Below are 16,843 nucleotides of genomic sequence, written 5' to 3'. Positions count from 1 at the left end.
TGGGTTTCTGAGGTCAGCAGGCTGCCCGGGAAGGGACAGACTGTGGGCAGTGCGGGGCGAAGAGGAGCCCAACCAACCAGGCAACTGAAGGTTTTCGGGGCACAAATAGTCCCAACTCACTTCACCAAATCCTGAGAGAAAAGAGAAGAAAGCTCCATCTCTGTATGAATGTTCTAGCTAACCATGCTGCTGCTGCTGCTAAGTCGCTGCAGTCGTGTCCAACTCTGTGCGACCCCATAGACGGCAGCCCACCGGGCTCCTCTGTCCCTGGGATCCTCCAGGTAAGAATACTGGAGTGGGTTGCCATTTCCTTCTCCGAGCTAACCATGAGTGAACCATGAGTGAATCCATCCATGTTCATTGCAACCCTTCTCAATGGCATGCCTTAGGAATTACCCGCCTGGTACACGGCTCTGAAGGACGTCTTTCTGAACTTGTTTTTTCAAGGATCTGAGATAGGAAGGACAGAAGGGATTGGGATGGAAGAATTTTCCTATCCTCTGAGAGCCTTTTGTTTCGTAGGACAGTGAGGTAGTGGAAAGAGTAAGAGCCCTCTCGTCAAAATTCCTGGCTTTTCCACCTGATGGGCCCAAAATGCAGGAGCATCGGAGTCGCCGGCTCTCCAAGGATTCAATCCCTTGAAACACTGATCCTTGCCTCCTTCCCCTTCCACGGTGCCGGCCCTGGCTCTGGGACCGTCACACCTCAGTGTGATCCCAGTCGGTGAACACTTCCAGTTCCCAGATCTCTGTCCTGGGGACCCAGAAGTGTGCAGCCCTGTCAGAAGGTACATTCAGAGAGAGCAAATTCCTTCACTACCTTCACCGCGAAAAACAAAACTCTTGGGCACACAGTCTTCCAAACAACACGCACATTTTGATTTTTTTTTTTTTTTTTTTTTGCCGAGAGAAAACACGACCCATCGGGTGCCTGGCTGAGGACACGCATTCAGCCCTCCGGCAGCGACGCTCCTCCCCTCCCCCGGGCCGGCCCCGCCCCTGTCTGTGACTGGCGGGGCGAGACTGCGGAGGCCTGAAGGGGCGGGGGGCCGGGCGGTGAGCCGACTGCGGGCGGAGGCCGGAGCGCGCGCCTTTTTTGTGCGGCTTCTGGCACCTGCCGGATTGGTTCGACTAGCGCGCCCGTCGGAGTGGGCGGAGCCAGCGGACGCCGGGCTGGGTGCCCAGTCGCAGCCTGGAGCGGCCGCAGACGGAGCGCACCTTGCAGCCGCCGGGCTCGTCCTAAGGCTCCTGGTCGGGCACTAGCCCGGCTTCTGGACTCCAGTCCGACTCCTGCGCCCCCTGCTCCCTAAACTCTCGCTGCAGTCTCCTTAGAGGCGACTCCTCGCGACCCCCAGCTCCCTCTCGCCCCGCACTGTCCTCGCTCGCTCGGTCCCATTCCCCGGCGGCGGCGGCGGCGGCGAAACGCAGCCTCTCGTGCCCTCCAAAGCCCTGGGGTGCGCAGCCATGAGCATCCGAGGGATGCTGCGAGCCGCTGTGTTTCTGCTGCTCATCAGAACCTGGCTCGCGGAGGGCAGTGACCTCAGTTCCACCCCGAAATTCCACTTAGAGCTCTCCTCCACCGTGCCCGAAGTCGTCCTGAACCTCTTCGACTGGTAAGCGGGAGCCGCCAGGTGGGGCATGGCGGCGACAGGAGAGGACCGGCGGCAGCCTCGGACCTCTTGGACGGAGCGGGCTGGGGAAGACTTGGACCTGGGCTCGCCGATCCCTGGCGCGCCAGCCCAGCCTCCAGATCCCTGGAGGGTGGTGGGCTGAGAGTAGGGGCGACCGTTCTAGATAGAGACCTGGTGCTTCAGCCCACCTGTTAACTGCAGCCCCGGGGGCTTGGGGGGAAGGATGCCCTCCCCCCAAGATCTGCCATCCATCTCCAGGGACCAAAGCCCCTGTCAGCTTTTCCCAGTCACACCCTTTGGCACTTGTAGGATTGAGGGTGGGAGTACAGGGTGATGGGAAATTCACAAAACTGTGGTGACACCTGTTTGAGTCCGGATTTTTTTCTCTATTCCCTGAGGTGCGTGCGTGTATTCGTGAATGTGTGTGTTGAGCAGTGAGGGACCTTTTCCGATGCCGCAGGCAGTGCGATCGGTGGCTGTATAACATATAACCATGTGGCCTGAGATGGGTGCAATTTTGTAGTGACTCCAATTAAACATTTGAAGATTTGGTGTTTGATTTCAAGTTTGTTTGGGTCTGCAAATATCTGAAGAGATGTTAAACAGTCAGCCTTTACATGGAGATCACACAGAAATGTGTTTGTGATGGCCACAGATCCTGAACACTGGCATATGGGTAGTGCGTGTGGTCCTTAAAACACAGAAATGCATTGCTTTAATTTGGAAATCATTCATGTGAACACTTTGAAATTTTCTCATTAAAGATAATTGAGATTTTTTAAAAAGATAATTGAGAATAATTTTTCAAATGGCAAACCAGAAAATAACATGTATGAGGAAAAAGGGGAGGGGGATAGTTGGGCAAGGTTCCAGCAGAAAGCTCTGCAATGTCCTCAACCCAAGATACCAGATTGCGCTAGTGAACACACACACACACACACACACACACACACACACACACGAGATCTGCAGGGGCTGACATTCCATAGTCACTGCGTTATAGTCACTAAGAGTTATAGTGATTCCAGGGCCTATTCTCATTCACAAGCCCCTTTGGGGGAAAAGAGGCCCCAGTGAAGGACTATGTGAATTGAAAGGTTGCATCAGAGACTTCTGGAAAGGCCAGCTCTCTGGGTCCATTTACATGTGCTCACCCAAAACACGTCTAGGCTGGAAACACACGCTTAGCCAAAGAGATGCCTGCTCCAAAAATGCATGTGTTTTTGAGGATGGCTCTGAAACCCAAGGATCAGAAATGGTTTGATTGACGAGGCTCATAAATCTCTGCTACATGAGCAAGGCTCTCTCTGTGCCGTACGTCACATGCCAAGTCTTGGAAACAGAGGCGCACAAGAACATGATTCACATAGACGTGATAGCAAAATGCCAGCCCCAGCCTAGGTAGGGGAAATGTGAGTGAGGTGGAGGATGCAGGCTGGTGGGCTCAGCTCATGGAGGTACTGAGGGGGTAACGTGCATCCAGGCCGATGGTAAGGTGGGGCTCCTTAGGGGGCTTGACGTAATATGTTTCTGTGAGTGCTCACGCCTGCCCACACCCTCTCCTCTCCACTTCCCCTACAGTTTCCCCCCATCCCCCCAGTTCTGCCTGGTAACAAAAAGCCAGCCTTTATGCCCCACCCTTTGGATAAAGGCTGTGGAGGGGGAGGGGGAAAGAGGAGTCTGCGTCACTGCTGTGCTTCTGGCTGACTCACTGGAGGAAGGGAAGGGAGCGGGGAGACATGTGTACATGTATGATGCACATGTCTGCATCAATAACTGCACGTGTCTGCATGTGTGCGGGTGGAGAGAAGGCCCGGCGAGTTGATGCCAGGGGTGCTGTTTGCTGTTTGTTTTCTGAGAAGTGATGCAGCATTCACTGATGACCAATACCTACCAATGACTTCTCTGTTCCAGCAAAAATTGTGCAAATGAAGCTACAGTTCACAAGATTTTGGACAGGGTGCTGTCGAACTATGATGGCCGTCTGAGGCCCAATTTTGGAGGTAAGACACGTCCAGGTACTAGAGCTGAGACACAGCAAGCCAGCCCCACCCAGTGAGCTGACCAGGGGCACTCCTCTGGACTGGGCCCTTCTGCCTCTGCAGACCCCCCTTCCTCACCCTCCAGAGACCCCAGCAGAGCATTCCCAGGCCCCAAGTCCCAGGCCTGTGGCTCTTCTGCCGGCATTTCTCCCACTTCTCTGCCCCCTCCACACTCCTGTACATCGGCCTGAGCCTGAAGCACATTGCCTGGGCCGCAGAGGCACTCGTCACCCCGGGTGTGCTTCTCCGGCTGGAGTTCTCTGCTCCATCTGTGGGGAGGACACACGTTCCACTTGTGCACACATTCTTTGAACCCTGGGCACTTACCCCCATTCAGCCAGTTGAAAACGAAGGGCATGGTCTTCTCTGCCTAGTTTACTTCGTACACCCGGGTCCCAGGTTCTGCTGCCTCTGCTCACCCTACCCAAGCCTTCAGCTCCCACCAAGTTCAGTTTATTGCACACACTGCAGTCAGCATGGGACTTCATATGAATCCCACCTGATTACCTTAGGAACTTCTGATAGCCTTATCTGCTAAGTAAAATCTATAGGTCTCAGATCTCAAGCACAGAGATGAGAAATGACAAAGAAACTGTAGTAACAAACTCCAGGAAACCAATACATCAATTTCTCCTGTTGTTGTTGCCTAGCCCCTCACCCGCCCCCCGCCCCGCCCCGCTTTTGAAAGGGAGATGGGCCATCTCACAGCACAAAGTGACAGGCACCTACCTGGACCAGCATGGAATAGGAATAGCATTCTCTGGCTGAGGGGATGCCCAGGAAACCTAGACCAAGTACAGACAAGAGGAGGGGTGCCTTAAATAGACATTAGTCACGTTTTGGCTTAAAGGAAAACAGGAAAGAGCTAAAAAGCAAGGTGGATAAGTCAGAGAAAGCACTTCCCTTCCTGCAGGTGGTAGAACTAGACACCCACTCTAAAGGGTTAATGGATGCTAATGTTCACATTAGCACATTTGTATGAATAGAGGTCTTCAGAATACACAATGCCTCCGCCCTCGAGGGCACACAGCTGTTAGCAATTGCCTTTGTGGTAGACCACTAGGGGCTCTGCGATCTGCCTAGGAGCTACCTTGAAGACTGAGTCGGTTGCTCGGCGCCCTAAGGTTTGGGGGCGGGGCACTTGACTTACGGTATCCTCTTCGCTGCTTTGCTTCCTTCAAGTGTGAGGGCAGAAGGCGGTGCAGCCCTCGGATCCAAGGTGAGTGTACACTAGGGACTGGGAAGTTGGAGTGGACTGGACAGAAGGCAAGTGCTAGGGCACAGCCAGCACCCCACTGGACCAGTTGCACCAAGCAGTGAATGTCAGGTGTCAAGAGTGTAGCTGTTGCATTTTTTTTCCCCTCCATTCATCGTTCTCATGTTTTTCAGCAAAGGCTGACCAGCAGCCATTCAAGTACATCAAGCACATTCTCCCCACTGCTTCAGGTTGCCATCTCTGCAGGCATACAGGGCCAGGGGGAGGGAACAGAGCAAGGACCAACCTCTGGGGGTTGTCAGGTGCTCCTGACCCACAGATCTTCAAGGCACCTCACCGCCATATTTTGAGCTAACCTGGATTTGTTTACACCTGATGTCTAACCTCCTGGATTACACTAAGCTTCATGGACATGCAGACCTGGAGAGTCTGATAGCAGCTCGGCCCCCAGTTTGGCCAAAGAGTAGATGAAGGTGGGAGGACAAGGACAAGGCAGAACCTTCTAGCATTTAGACAGAGGGAGGCACTACAGGCTCCAAGTCTGGGGCTCTTTTATGGGAGGGAGGGGGCAATCAAGGGAGAGCAAGGCCAGGGAGTTTAGGGATGGGGGTAACCCAGCACTCCTGCTGTACACAAAGTCAGATTCTGAAGTTAAGTAGAGTTTCAGGGCTTTGCACACCGGCACACACGCACAGATATGACCCAACTGTGGTTAGCTTCAAATGGGAGATGTTACTTCCTTGAGAAGAGAAGGAAGATGAAGAGGAGACATAGGAAGGGCCAGAGAAAGTTAACAAAGCTGCTTCTTTCTGAGCAAGAGAAGTGGGACTCCATAGTGCTGCAGAAGCAGGTCCCTAACAGCTTCGCTTAGCCTGTCACTTGGCATGACATAGGTGTGGAGCAAAGGATAAATGGACCACCTTCAACACTCCTTCAGTTGCCTCCTCTTCCTCTGGTACTCTGATGGATACTAGAGAGGAAGTAGAGTTGGGGTTGCAAAGTTTCCAAGAGGGACAGAAGTGGTTACCACCCCCCCCCCACTTTTTCTGCCTTCTTGAGTCCATCAGGAGGGACAGCAATGGGATATGAGGCTGAGACCATCACCCCAAAGATAGCATTTAGACACCTTATCTGGAAGCTTCTTGTTCCCCTCTGTTATGCTTGTAGGGGTGTGGTATCTTCGTTAAGCTCTCATTATGACCACTGCTTGCCCATAAGGTGTTCCCTCTATGTGGATAAATTAAAAAAAGATCTCAGGTCCCCTTCCTTCAGGTCACACTCCTGGGCCAGGACTCATGGCTTGCTGAGGAGAATGTGGACTGCATGTTCCCACTTGCCCCTTTAACTGGGAGCCTTTGGACAAAGCAGAGCCCTGGCACTTTAGGGTTCAGATCCCCTGGATTCTGCTGTAAAGGATGGGATTGCCTGAGTGATACAGAGTGGTCCAGGATTACAGGTTTGACACTAGAGTGAGCTAGCCAAGGGGATGGCTGCCCCGCCCTTCTGGGGCTTGTTGCCTTCCTAACACAGCTTTCATCCTCCTCTAAAGGCATGCAGAGAGCCTGAAAGGCTATAATAAAGAAAAACTGCCTTTCTAGAAACCCCTATCACTACAAGCACTTTGCCAGGGATCATTCACAATAGCCCTGAATGCTGGAGTTGGTTATACCCTCACACAGAGTCCCATTTACTTCTCAGATGCCATTCATACATGGATTCCCAGTAGCACTTTCTAGATTAGTTTCTAGGCAGTCAGCCTGCAGTGAAGCCAGCAGGCTGAATTGGAAGCCTCACTCCTGTTTCCATAACAGCAGTGTGATATAATACACATAGAATAATGGTTCAGCTGTGGGGCTGGGTGGAGGGGGTCCTGAGTCAATAAGGAAACAATAAAAATGTTTTTTTCTACAGTACTTTATAGTTATGACATATTTGCACATTCATTATCACATTGGAATGGGCAGTGCTAACACCTAGTCCTGAAAAAGAAAGCCAGGAGGCAGAAACATAGACACACACATACATGGATTCAATCACAGTTACATATTAATACACACAAACACCCTCACATATGTACTCATTCACATGAACACACTCAAAATCACTCATTCACTCACACATAGACACATATTCACACATGGTTTGACATTCACATACATGAAGACACTTACATTCACACATGTTCACACACAAACATGTCCAAATTTTTACCAACTCACAAACACATTCACATAGGAACATGCTCACGCATTCACTCATAGGTGTATAGTGACACACAAACACAGATGAATATGTTCATGGGTTCACTTGCACATCAACATAATTGCACATTCACTCACACACAAACACAGTCACAAACACTCACACATTCAACTATACTCACTTGGACATGTTCAAATGTTTTCTCAAGCACATCAACATGCATACATAAACTCACACTTATACACTCATAAGTGTGATGAGTGTGAGTGTATAAGCATAATCACTTATCACACTTTTCACTTGCATATGAACAAAGTCACATGCACAAATGTATTCACATATGCACACAATGAGCATGCTCACTCACACATACAGTCACATACCCATAAATTCACTTACATTCCCAAACAACTTTTCACATGCAAACATTATCATGCATTCACTCACACATGGACATGCTCACAAATATATTAACAAGTGAACAGGCTCACACAAACAACCTACATAGTCATTCCCACATGATGTATGCAAATACACACATGTATTCACACATTCTTTCACCCAGAAATGTGCTCACACATTCACTCACACACAATCATGCTCACAAACAACATTCATGAATTCACTCACACATGAATATTTTCATGCATTAACATGCACACATATACAAACACACCTACAAATTAACTCACACACAAACAAGCTCACAAACACACCCATATTCACACATTGCCTTGTACACTAACAAGCTCACATACATTCACAGTCACACATTCTCTCATACATGAACATACAAACATTCATTTGCACAGGAACATACTTATAATTCACTCCCACACAACATTCCTACATACATGCACATGTTCACATATTTATTCCCACACAACACATTCAAGTACACAAATACACTCATGTATTTTTCTCACACACAGGCATGCTCACATACACTCATGTGCACACTGGCACATTCACCTGCACATGAATACATGCACAGATTTACTCATGTCTGTGAACATGATCACATCCACTCATGCACACAGCTCACACATTTATTCATTCACACGAAGACACACATTCACTCACACATAGACACATTCACATGAACTCACACAAATATGCTCATGCACAGCATATATCTTGTTTTGGGTTTCATTGTTCTTGAGTTTTTATCCAGAAAACATTTAGAAAAAGAGTGCTTCATCCCCTTATTTTTTCTTTATTTTGGCCTGACCCTTTCTTTTCAGCACACTGTGAGCCAAGCCTTTCTCTAAGTGCTTGGCTTGCATTAACTATGAGCTAAGTACTATCATTATCCCCATTCTGAGGAAACTGAGGCTCAGAGAGGTTAGGTAACTTTTTCAAGGTCACATAGCTAGTAAGTGCCAAAATGAGGTTCAAACGCAGGCAGTTTTTTACCCTTTTTCCTACCTTGAATGTAATAGTGTCTTCCTGTATTGTAGGCACCCCTGTGCCAGTGGGAGTGTCTATCTATGTCTCCAGTATTGAACAGATCTCAGAAGTGACTATGGTAAGTGTGTCAGCTCCAGCCTTGGGGCGGGGGACCAGGTACATGAGACAAGGAGCAGGGTCATAAGCGAACTCCTGTTGTTATGACCTGCAGCAGAGCCCACATGGAGGAATATAATAGGTTTCAGAAACTACAACCACCTGAAATGAAAAATAAATCCAGATGTATTATAGATCTAAAAGTGAAAGACCTATGAAGCTTTTAAAATATAAGATATTGTTTTAGTGTCTTTGAGATAGGTAAGGAGTTTTTTAAAAAGACACAGAAAACACATATTATAAAAATAAATACTGGTAACTTCAACTATAATAATATTCTCTTTAGCCAAAACTTTTGGCACTTCAGCTTTGTAAAAGAAACAAAACCAATATGAAAAGTTTGAAAGGAAAACTCAGATTGGACTATGATATTTGCAACACAAATGACTGGTATTGAAAATACACATAATTCCTGTGAATTAATAAGAATATTTTAAAACAATAGAAAAATGATCAGAAAATACAAACAGGAATTTCACTTTTGTGAAGAAATCCAAGTAGCAGATAAACTTATGAAATGATATTTGACTTTATTATTATTCAGTGAAATGCAAAATAAGACCACAGTGAGAACCCATTACATACCTGCTGCACCAGCAAAAAGTCAAAAGTCAGACAAAACCAATATTGGCAAGGTAGGAGCACTGGGAACTCTCATCTGCAGTTAGTGGGGATATAAACTGGAACTTTGGCTTCATAGTTCTTATTTCATTGTGATTTTGGTATGTATGGTGTCATCACATAGTAATATACATAGTATATTCATATAAGGCAATATTATCCAGCAATACAAGTGAACAAATTTTAATTATCAACATCAAGCTGAACAAACACACAAGCACAATGTTGAGTGATAGAAGCAAGCTATGAACACAGAGAGTGTGATTTCTTTCAGAAAAAAAATTTTAAATAAGTCCAAGTAAGCAATACATTTCTTAGAAATGCATAGGCAATAAAACTTAGGAAAACATGGAGAAAAAATGTAAAAAGCAAAATTATTACCATTAAAAGTTAAGATAATGCATTGCTCCTAGGAGATGTGGGAAATATGATCTGCAGGGGATACACTGAAGCTTGAAAGTTATTGGGAACATTGTATTTCTTAACCTGAATTTTAATTATATGGAGCTCATTTTATTATCCCTAACATTGAACATTCTTAAATGTTTCATTACTTGTCTATATTTAGGATAAATTTCATATACCTGCATGCACACACACACACACACAAGCTCAGAGGACCAAAAGCTGAACAACCCCACTTACAACTGGGATTTATCTTTCTCTCCTCAGGACTATACCATTACGATGTTTTTTCATCAGACCTGGAAAGATCCACGTTTAGCGTATCATGAGACCAACCTGAACTTGACCCTGGACTATCGGCTGTTTGAGAAGTTGTGGGTCCCTGACTGCTACTTTCTAAATAGCAAGGAGGCTTTTGTTCATGATACAACTGTGGAAAACCGCGTGTTTCAGCTTCACCCAGATGGAACCGTGCGGTATGGCATACGGTGAGTTCCCCAGGGACCTGAGGATCACCCTGGCAGGACTGATCTCTGCCTTTGGTCATATATTATGCAGCATCCAGGGAGCCCAGGGGTGCTCAGTTGTGCATCTACTGCCTATAGCTTTGTACAAACAGAATGTATGGACACTGGAACGCCCCACTGGTCTATTTGTAACATAATAGATGGTCACCAAAGCCCTCCTCACAGCCTCATCTCTTACAAACCATCTTGTAAGACAAGTGTAAGAGATAAATTTATCTCAGAAAATTTCTACAACAGGTAGCTACTAGGGTATAGCTCTTTTACACACACATACACACACACACACACACCACCTACTGTACAAAATGAAAATCACTTTAAGAGTTGAAAGAGACAAGCGTGGCACCTGGGAAGAGCAGGACAAAGAGGGGTCCGGAGGCTCCCAGCTGGGGCTGCAGAAAGCTTTTGTAAATCCTCTTCCCCACTGGTCCCTTCTCCCATGGCCCCAGGTCTTCCAAGATCCCTCCTCAGATTTTTCTATAGGACTTCCCACATGGCAATTGAAGCCTCATTCCATAGCTAACCTCAGAGATATTAATCCCTCCTGCCCATTTACACTCACTGGCATTTGCTAAGCCCTAGGACACTCATAAGCAGATGCACAGAGATGGATGTGCTGCAGGGGCAGTTCTCATAGCCAAAGGTGGGTCTGGGTCGCTGCTCACATCAGTGTGTGCACACCACATAATCAGATCCAGCACTTCAGCTGCTTCAGTGTCGTGGTTTCCTAACAGGCTTGCTGCTTCTTCAGCAAGAAAGTCCCCTTTCCGACTCTGCATTCAGTTTCCTCCAGGGTCCTTCCCATTCTGACACCCCAAGGTTTTCTGACATGCCATACATCTGTTCTCATCTCTATTAGTCCTACACCACTTTTTGGTTTCTTTGTCACATATAGATTTCCTCTCTCCTCCTTACACAACTCATCTTTACTGTAACTCATCTTTCCTCTGGAGGGAAGGAAGGGAGGGGAAGAGAGAGAAGGAAACAAGAAAGGAAGAGGAGAACCCAGCTTTAATGTAGGCAGTGTGGGCCAGTCCTTGGGGTACCTCTCCCCACTCCAGCCCTGCAGTTTTCTCAGGAACAGTTACTTGCCTGGGCTGGACTCACTTTCCTCTTTCTTTTGCTTTTCCTTTGCAGGCTCACCACCACAGCAGCTTGTTCCATGAATCTGGAAAAATTCCCTCTGGACAAGCAGACCTGCAAGCTGGAAGTGGAGAGCTGTACGTTTGTCTCCCATGGCCCCTTCTTCCCTTCCTGGGTGTGGGGCCATGAGGAAACCAAGGGTGCACTTGACAGTGAGAGGGACTGCATATGTCCCCTACTCCCTCCCCACCTTTTCTCTCCTAGGTAGATAGATAGATAAACAGACAGATGGACAGACAGACAGGGGTGTATATATATATGGCATCTGGGAGAAGGTGGCCTTTGGATGGAAATAGTCCCATATGGGAATGTGCCATGCTCTGGGGAATTTGTGCACAAGCTCATGGCACGTCTGTCTACTCTGCTTTCCTTCCTGGATAAGAAACTCCAGACTGAAAGTTCTCTTTTCATGTGCCCCGCTGCCCCAGGATCAGACCCACAAAACTGCAAACTGCAGGTTCCAGCTATCCTTTGGTTTTCACAAACTCCTCTGGTATGAAAGCACCTGTGCCTGCTTCCTTTGACTCTGCTCGCTTTGCCCCTGTAGATGGCTACACAGTTGACGACATCCTGCTCTACTGGGAAGGCAGTGGGAATGCCGTCCAGGGGACAGAGAAGCTTCACATCCCTCAGTTCAGCTTCCTGGGAAAGACGATCAGTACCAAAGAGGTGTTTTTCTACACAGGTGGGTCTGACCCCCTCCTTCTCTCCTGCTTATTGTCTCTTTTGTATGCTAGGGAACTCCTGGTGACCTCTGCCTTTGACCTCTAGAATCTCTTCTGCTTTCTTTCCTATTCTCTTCTTGTTCTGGACACCTTGCAAAGCCCCCTTCAGGAAGTCCCAGAGGCTTACATTCTGCCAGTGAGGAAATGAGTGCAGCAGCACTTGGCTGTGTTTGACACTCCACAGGCCTCCTTTCAGGGCCAGCTGCTCCATCTGTGGCACCTTTGAAATATCTTCTCTCTCCCATTTCAACTTCAGTTGACATGGAGCAACTGAGGAAGGAAGGAAGAGATAGCAGACTTGCTGTGCCACATGGGCCTACTAAAATGTGCCATCGTCACTGGCCTTAAGGCAGCAAAAGGGGTCAGGTCTGCAGACTGCCCAGGCTGGGATAGTAGAGGCTGAAGTGGCCATTGGTTTCCCCTCAACCATCCTGTACTTCACCCTGAAAATCCCCTCAGCCCTGCCACCCTAATATCAGTCTGTCTCCTGGCCAGGTTCCTATGTGCGCCTGATCCTGAGGTTCCTGGTCAAAAGGGAAGTCACCAGTTACCTTGTGCAGATCTATTGGCCCAGCGTCCTTACCACTGTTGTTTCTTGGATATCATTTTGGATGAACTATGAATCTTCTGCAGCCAGGGTGACAGTCGGTAAGTCCTGTCCCCATCTCAGGAAAGAACTTGGCTCATCTTGCTCAGAAAAAAGCTGAGAGTAAGGAGCAGTGTGTGACTGCACAGGCAAGGGAACAAGATGGAGCCTGACTAACAGGCATCTGTACAGGTGCCCAGCCAACCCCCAGAAGAGAGACCAACATTGGATACAGATGCAAAAAAACATCAGGGTTGGGATCTTGATATGTTCAGTCCAAACTATCAGAATTTCTATTTGCTAGATACATATATGAATGGATAAGTCACAAATTTACATTAGAAATGGAACTCAATAAACACTGATTAAGAAGCATATCAAAATGCCTGTGAAGCAGCAGAGGGCTTCTAGATGAACTGCCCTTGACAAATGTCTAATAAAAGGCTGAGATACACACAGTCAGAGTCCAGAAGAAGAAATGACCTGGGTCTTCTTGGCTATAACTGCAGTAGAAAAGTACTGCTCAACCTGTGTTTTGAAGACTTCCAGGAGGCAGAGACATAAGTCTCAGAATTCCCTGAAAGAGGAAGTAGCTTGATTACAGGTAAAGGGTAAACTGAAGGGTACTTAGGGCTTCCCTGGTAGCTCAGTTGGTAAAGAATCTGCCTACAATGCAGGAGACCCCAGTTTGATTCCTAGGTCAGGAAGATCCTCTGGAGAAGGGATAGACTACCCACTCCAGTATGCTTGGGCTTCCCTTGTGGCTTAGCTGGTGAAGAATCTGCCTGCGATGTGAAAGACCTGGGTTTGATCCCTGGGTTGGGAAGATCCCCTGGAGAAGGGAAAGGCTACCCACTCCAGTATTCTGGTCTGGAAAATACCACAGACTGTATAATCCATGGGGTCACAAAGAGTCAGACATGACTGAGCAACTTTCACACTTTCACCTGGGGCACAAACTGGGGAAGTGGGGAGAGTATCAGGAAGAAAGCCTGGGCTGATTTGGGAATAACTTCAAATTCCACTTTAAGCAGTTGGAACTTCATGTCTAAACAACGGGGAGCATTGAAGACTTCTGAGCAATACCAAGGAGGGGCCTAAGCTCCCAAATATATTTGGTTCCACTCTTCAGAATGCCTGTCTATCCCACACTCTGGTCTGCTTTCTCCTTCACCATCTTTGGGGCAGACTTGTTAGCCTTCTTCTTTAGGAGCACACAGTATGCTAAACCTTTATATTTGTGCAATATTTTAGGGCTCACCAAACCTTCTGAGAGATGGATTACAGGAAAGCCTATATACTAGGAGGCAAAAAAGGGAAGGAGCATCATAGGGTAAAATGGGGCTAGATGTGTAACTCACTATGAACCATGGCTGGAGATTCTTGACTTGACCCAAGAACAATAGTCACTGAACTGTTGAAGTACAGGCTGGGCCTAAAGATGGGGGTGAAGAAGCTAAAAGGGCAATTGAGCCAAGGTCTTAAGCCAGGAAAGCTAAATGCCTTTTGCTGAGGGCCCTCCTGAACTCAGAGATGGCCTTTGCTCCCTTCCAGTGGGATGTGGGCCTGATGGCTTGTGCAAGAACTTCAGCCTCCTGAGGGGACTAACTCTGTGCTGTGTTGTTTATAGGTTTGACTTCAATGCTCATCCTGAACTCCATCAACTCACATCTGCGGGATCAATTCCCCCAATTTTCCTGTATCAAGGCCATCGACATCTATATGGTCGTATGCTTCTTCTTCGTGTTCTTGTCCTTGGTGGAGTATGTCTACATCAACTACCTTTTCTACAACCGAAGAGGATCCCGGCATTCTCAGAGGCAACTCAGAAGAGCCCTAAGAGTTATGGAGCGCTACCGCTACCGAGAGGCAGAGCAGGTTTGGCTTTTTGAATGACAATCCACTTTTCTTGAGCACCTCTTAAACCAAAGATTAGCACTTGAACCTTTTGTATTTCTTAGCTCCTTTCATCTTCACACAATACACACACACACACACACACACACACACGATAAGACAGAAGTAGAACAATTTATTATCACTCCTTTATAGGTTGAGTTATTGTCCAAGGTCACAAGGCTAACAAGTGGCAGAGATAGACTTCCCCAGACCTTTGGGCTTCAGATCTGGTCTACTCAGCATGCTTCACAGGGTAGGCCGTGGAGCCAGAAGGTCAAAGGGAACACAGGGAAGCTGCAAGGAAGAGATACCAGAGAGGCTGACCTACCTCTCCTTCCTCTGCTCTTCTGACTCCAAAAGCCATGCTGAGTCTTTTGCTGCTGGCAGTGTGTTAGTGTCCCTGCTTCACAGGGAGCCCACACCCACCTGCCTGAGCAGGTCTTGCCTCTGCTCACTACACAGCACTCCAGAGTGGGCAGCATAAGCTCTCGATGCTAACAGCCTTGTATATGCTAACAGCCTCTTGGTCCTGTTCCTCAGCACCATGCGCACAAGAGATGCTGGGAAGAAGAGGCAGTTTACCCAGTGGACGAGCCCATCAATCGTGCTGACGAGGAAAGTCCTTCCTCTCCTCCCTCCCCAAAAGTGGTTGTTCATACAGCATTCAATGACCGGGTTAACCTAGAAGATGAAACTGACTCTCCTCCCTCTAGCCCATGGTGGGCCGGCCTAGCAAGCCCAGAAAGTCTTGGCTCTTTGGCCTCCCTCACAAAGGAGGCACCACTGGCCTCCTCAGAAAGCCTCAGTTCGCTGTCCTCTCTCTCTGATGGGGCCTCGCTGGCCACCACAGAAAGCCTGAGTGATCTCCCGTCCACCTCAGAGCAGGTGGTGCACGATGACGGCATTCGAGTTAATGGTATTGATGTTGATAACAGTGTTGTTCCCGCCGAAATCCGCAACCGTGCTGAGACCCATGACCCAGAAGAAGACCCTGAAGAGAGCTCTGACTCCGATGAGAGTGAAGACAATGGCCCCAGCAAGAAGCGTCTGCTTGTCCATGGCCAGAGGCGTGTGCAAGAAGCAACCTATGAGCTTCAGGAGATCTGTAACACCCTTGGTGATATCCATAGCTTACCTGATGAAGTCACAGTTGAGAGCGGCTACCCTGACCTTGAGGAGCAACTCAAGCGTAAAGTTGACAGTACCCGAAGCCTCCATAGTGATAATTTTATGGCCTTTGATGGAGATAAGGAAAGCAACTCGGAGTCTGATAACAGTTTCCCCCCAAGCCCTGGCTGCTCCTTCAGTAAAGGGTTCTCCTCTGATTTCTTTGACCCTGACTACATCCCTAAGGCTGACCAATGCTCCCGGCTCCTCTTCCCTCTTGCCTTTGTGGTGTTCAACATTGTGTACTGGGTGTATCATATCTATTAGTTCCCTAGTGTCCCCAAGTGGCAGGGACACTGTGCTGTGCCCCTTTCGTAGTTCCTTTTTGTTCCATTTTGCCTTCTTTTCTGTCTTCATTTTACTTTATAGTTATTGGGCATTTGAGTCCATTCCACCTTTTTCTTTATAAATATGATGTGAGAAGTAGTTGAAAAGGATGTATTCTGGCCAGAAGGGAAGGGATTGAAGAGGAGTTTGAGGTAAAGAACACACTGAATTTCCTTTCCTTCTGAAGACTATCACATTGTCAATGACTTCTAACACCTAAGTAAGACAGAAAAGCCACCTGGAAATGTTTACAGGACAGAGAGGAGCCAAAATGGAGGACAGGAAGGATCTGAGCCCTGTGTACAAAAACATTTCTGGGGACTTTTCTGTCCCACTGAAGTGTTGAATTTTCTTTTTCATTAGTTTTTTCTTCTGTTTTGTTTTGTTTTTCCCCCTTCCTAGTGATTATGGTCCTTGCTCACCCTCTGCTTAGGGTTTCATAAGAGAAAGCCAAACTGGGTTGTAGAAGGGCTAGCCATCTCTTGCAAGTGCAGGTGGTGGCTCTAGGGAACTTGGGGATTCTGAAAGTGCCTTTTCCCCACTATTTTTTCTGTTGCATTTTGAACCTGTTGCATTTGTACCGTTCTGGTGCAGGGTGGGTGGGTAGGGGTGCTGAGTGAGATGTCAGGATAAGTGACAGAGCATGCTTCCAGCAGGAGCTTGCAGAGCATGATGATGCTGGATTGGCGATCACTCAGATTGAGCCAGCATCTTTGGAAGGATTTAAACTTCTCTTGTCTATGTTTCTGCTTCAAAATGCTTGATGATAGGGACTTAGTATATCTGT

At 47.7% G+C, this 16,843-nt stretch overlaps 1 protein-coding gene across 1 annotated transcript; it reads left to right on the top strand.

The window, feature by feature from the left end:
* The first annotated feature begins 1,166 nt into the window (after nucleotides 1-1,166).
* GABRQ (gamma-aminobutyric acid type A receptor subunit theta) lies at nucleotides 1,167-16,589 on the top strand. The gene is made up of 9 exons (XM_006059661.4): nucleotides 1,167-1,612; nucleotides 3,545-3,633; nucleotides 8,551-8,618; nucleotides 9,950-10,170; nucleotides 11,347-11,429; nucleotides 11,900-12,037; nucleotides 12,573-12,725; nucleotides 14,294-14,530; nucleotides 15,206-16,589. The coding sequence occupies exons 1-9, from the start codon at nucleotides 1,464-1,466 to the stop codon at nucleotides 15,994-15,996; spliced, it is 1,929 nt and encodes a 642-aa protein (XP_006059723.1). The 5' UTR covers nucleotides 1,167-1,463; the 3' UTR covers nucleotides 15,997-16,589.
* The last annotated feature ends 254 nt before the right edge of the window (nucleotides 16,590-16,843 follow it).

The sequence above is a fragment of the Bubalus bubalis genome, chromosome X (assembly GCF_019923935.1).
Source record: "Bubalus bubalis isolate 160015118507 breed Murrah chromosome X, NDDB_SH_1, whole genome shotgun sequence".
Classification (NCBI taxonomy): domain Eukaryota; kingdom Metazoa; phylum Chordata; class Mammalia; order Artiodactyla; family Bovidae; genus Bubalus; species Bubalus bubalis.
The sequence above is the reverse complement of the archived record's forward strand: the minus strand, read 5'-3'. Positions and strand labels throughout refer to the sequence as shown.

What these genes read in the sequence shown, in the direction of transcription:
- GABRQ (XM_006059661.4), top strand. Translation starts at nt 1,464, where the DNA reads ATGAGCATCCGAGGGATGCTGCGAGCCGCTGTGTTTCTGCTGCTCATC. An exon ending in ACCGTGCGGTATGGCATACG is followed by an intron (nt 10,171 to 11,346) that starts GTGAGTTCCCCA and finishes TTTCCTTTGCAG; the next exon opens with GCTCACCACCACAGCAGCTT. An exon ending in AGAGGTGTTTTTCTACACAG is followed by an intron (nt 12,038 to 12,572) that starts GTGGGTCTGACC and finishes TCTCCTGGCCAG; the next exon opens with GTTCCTATGTGCGCCTGATC.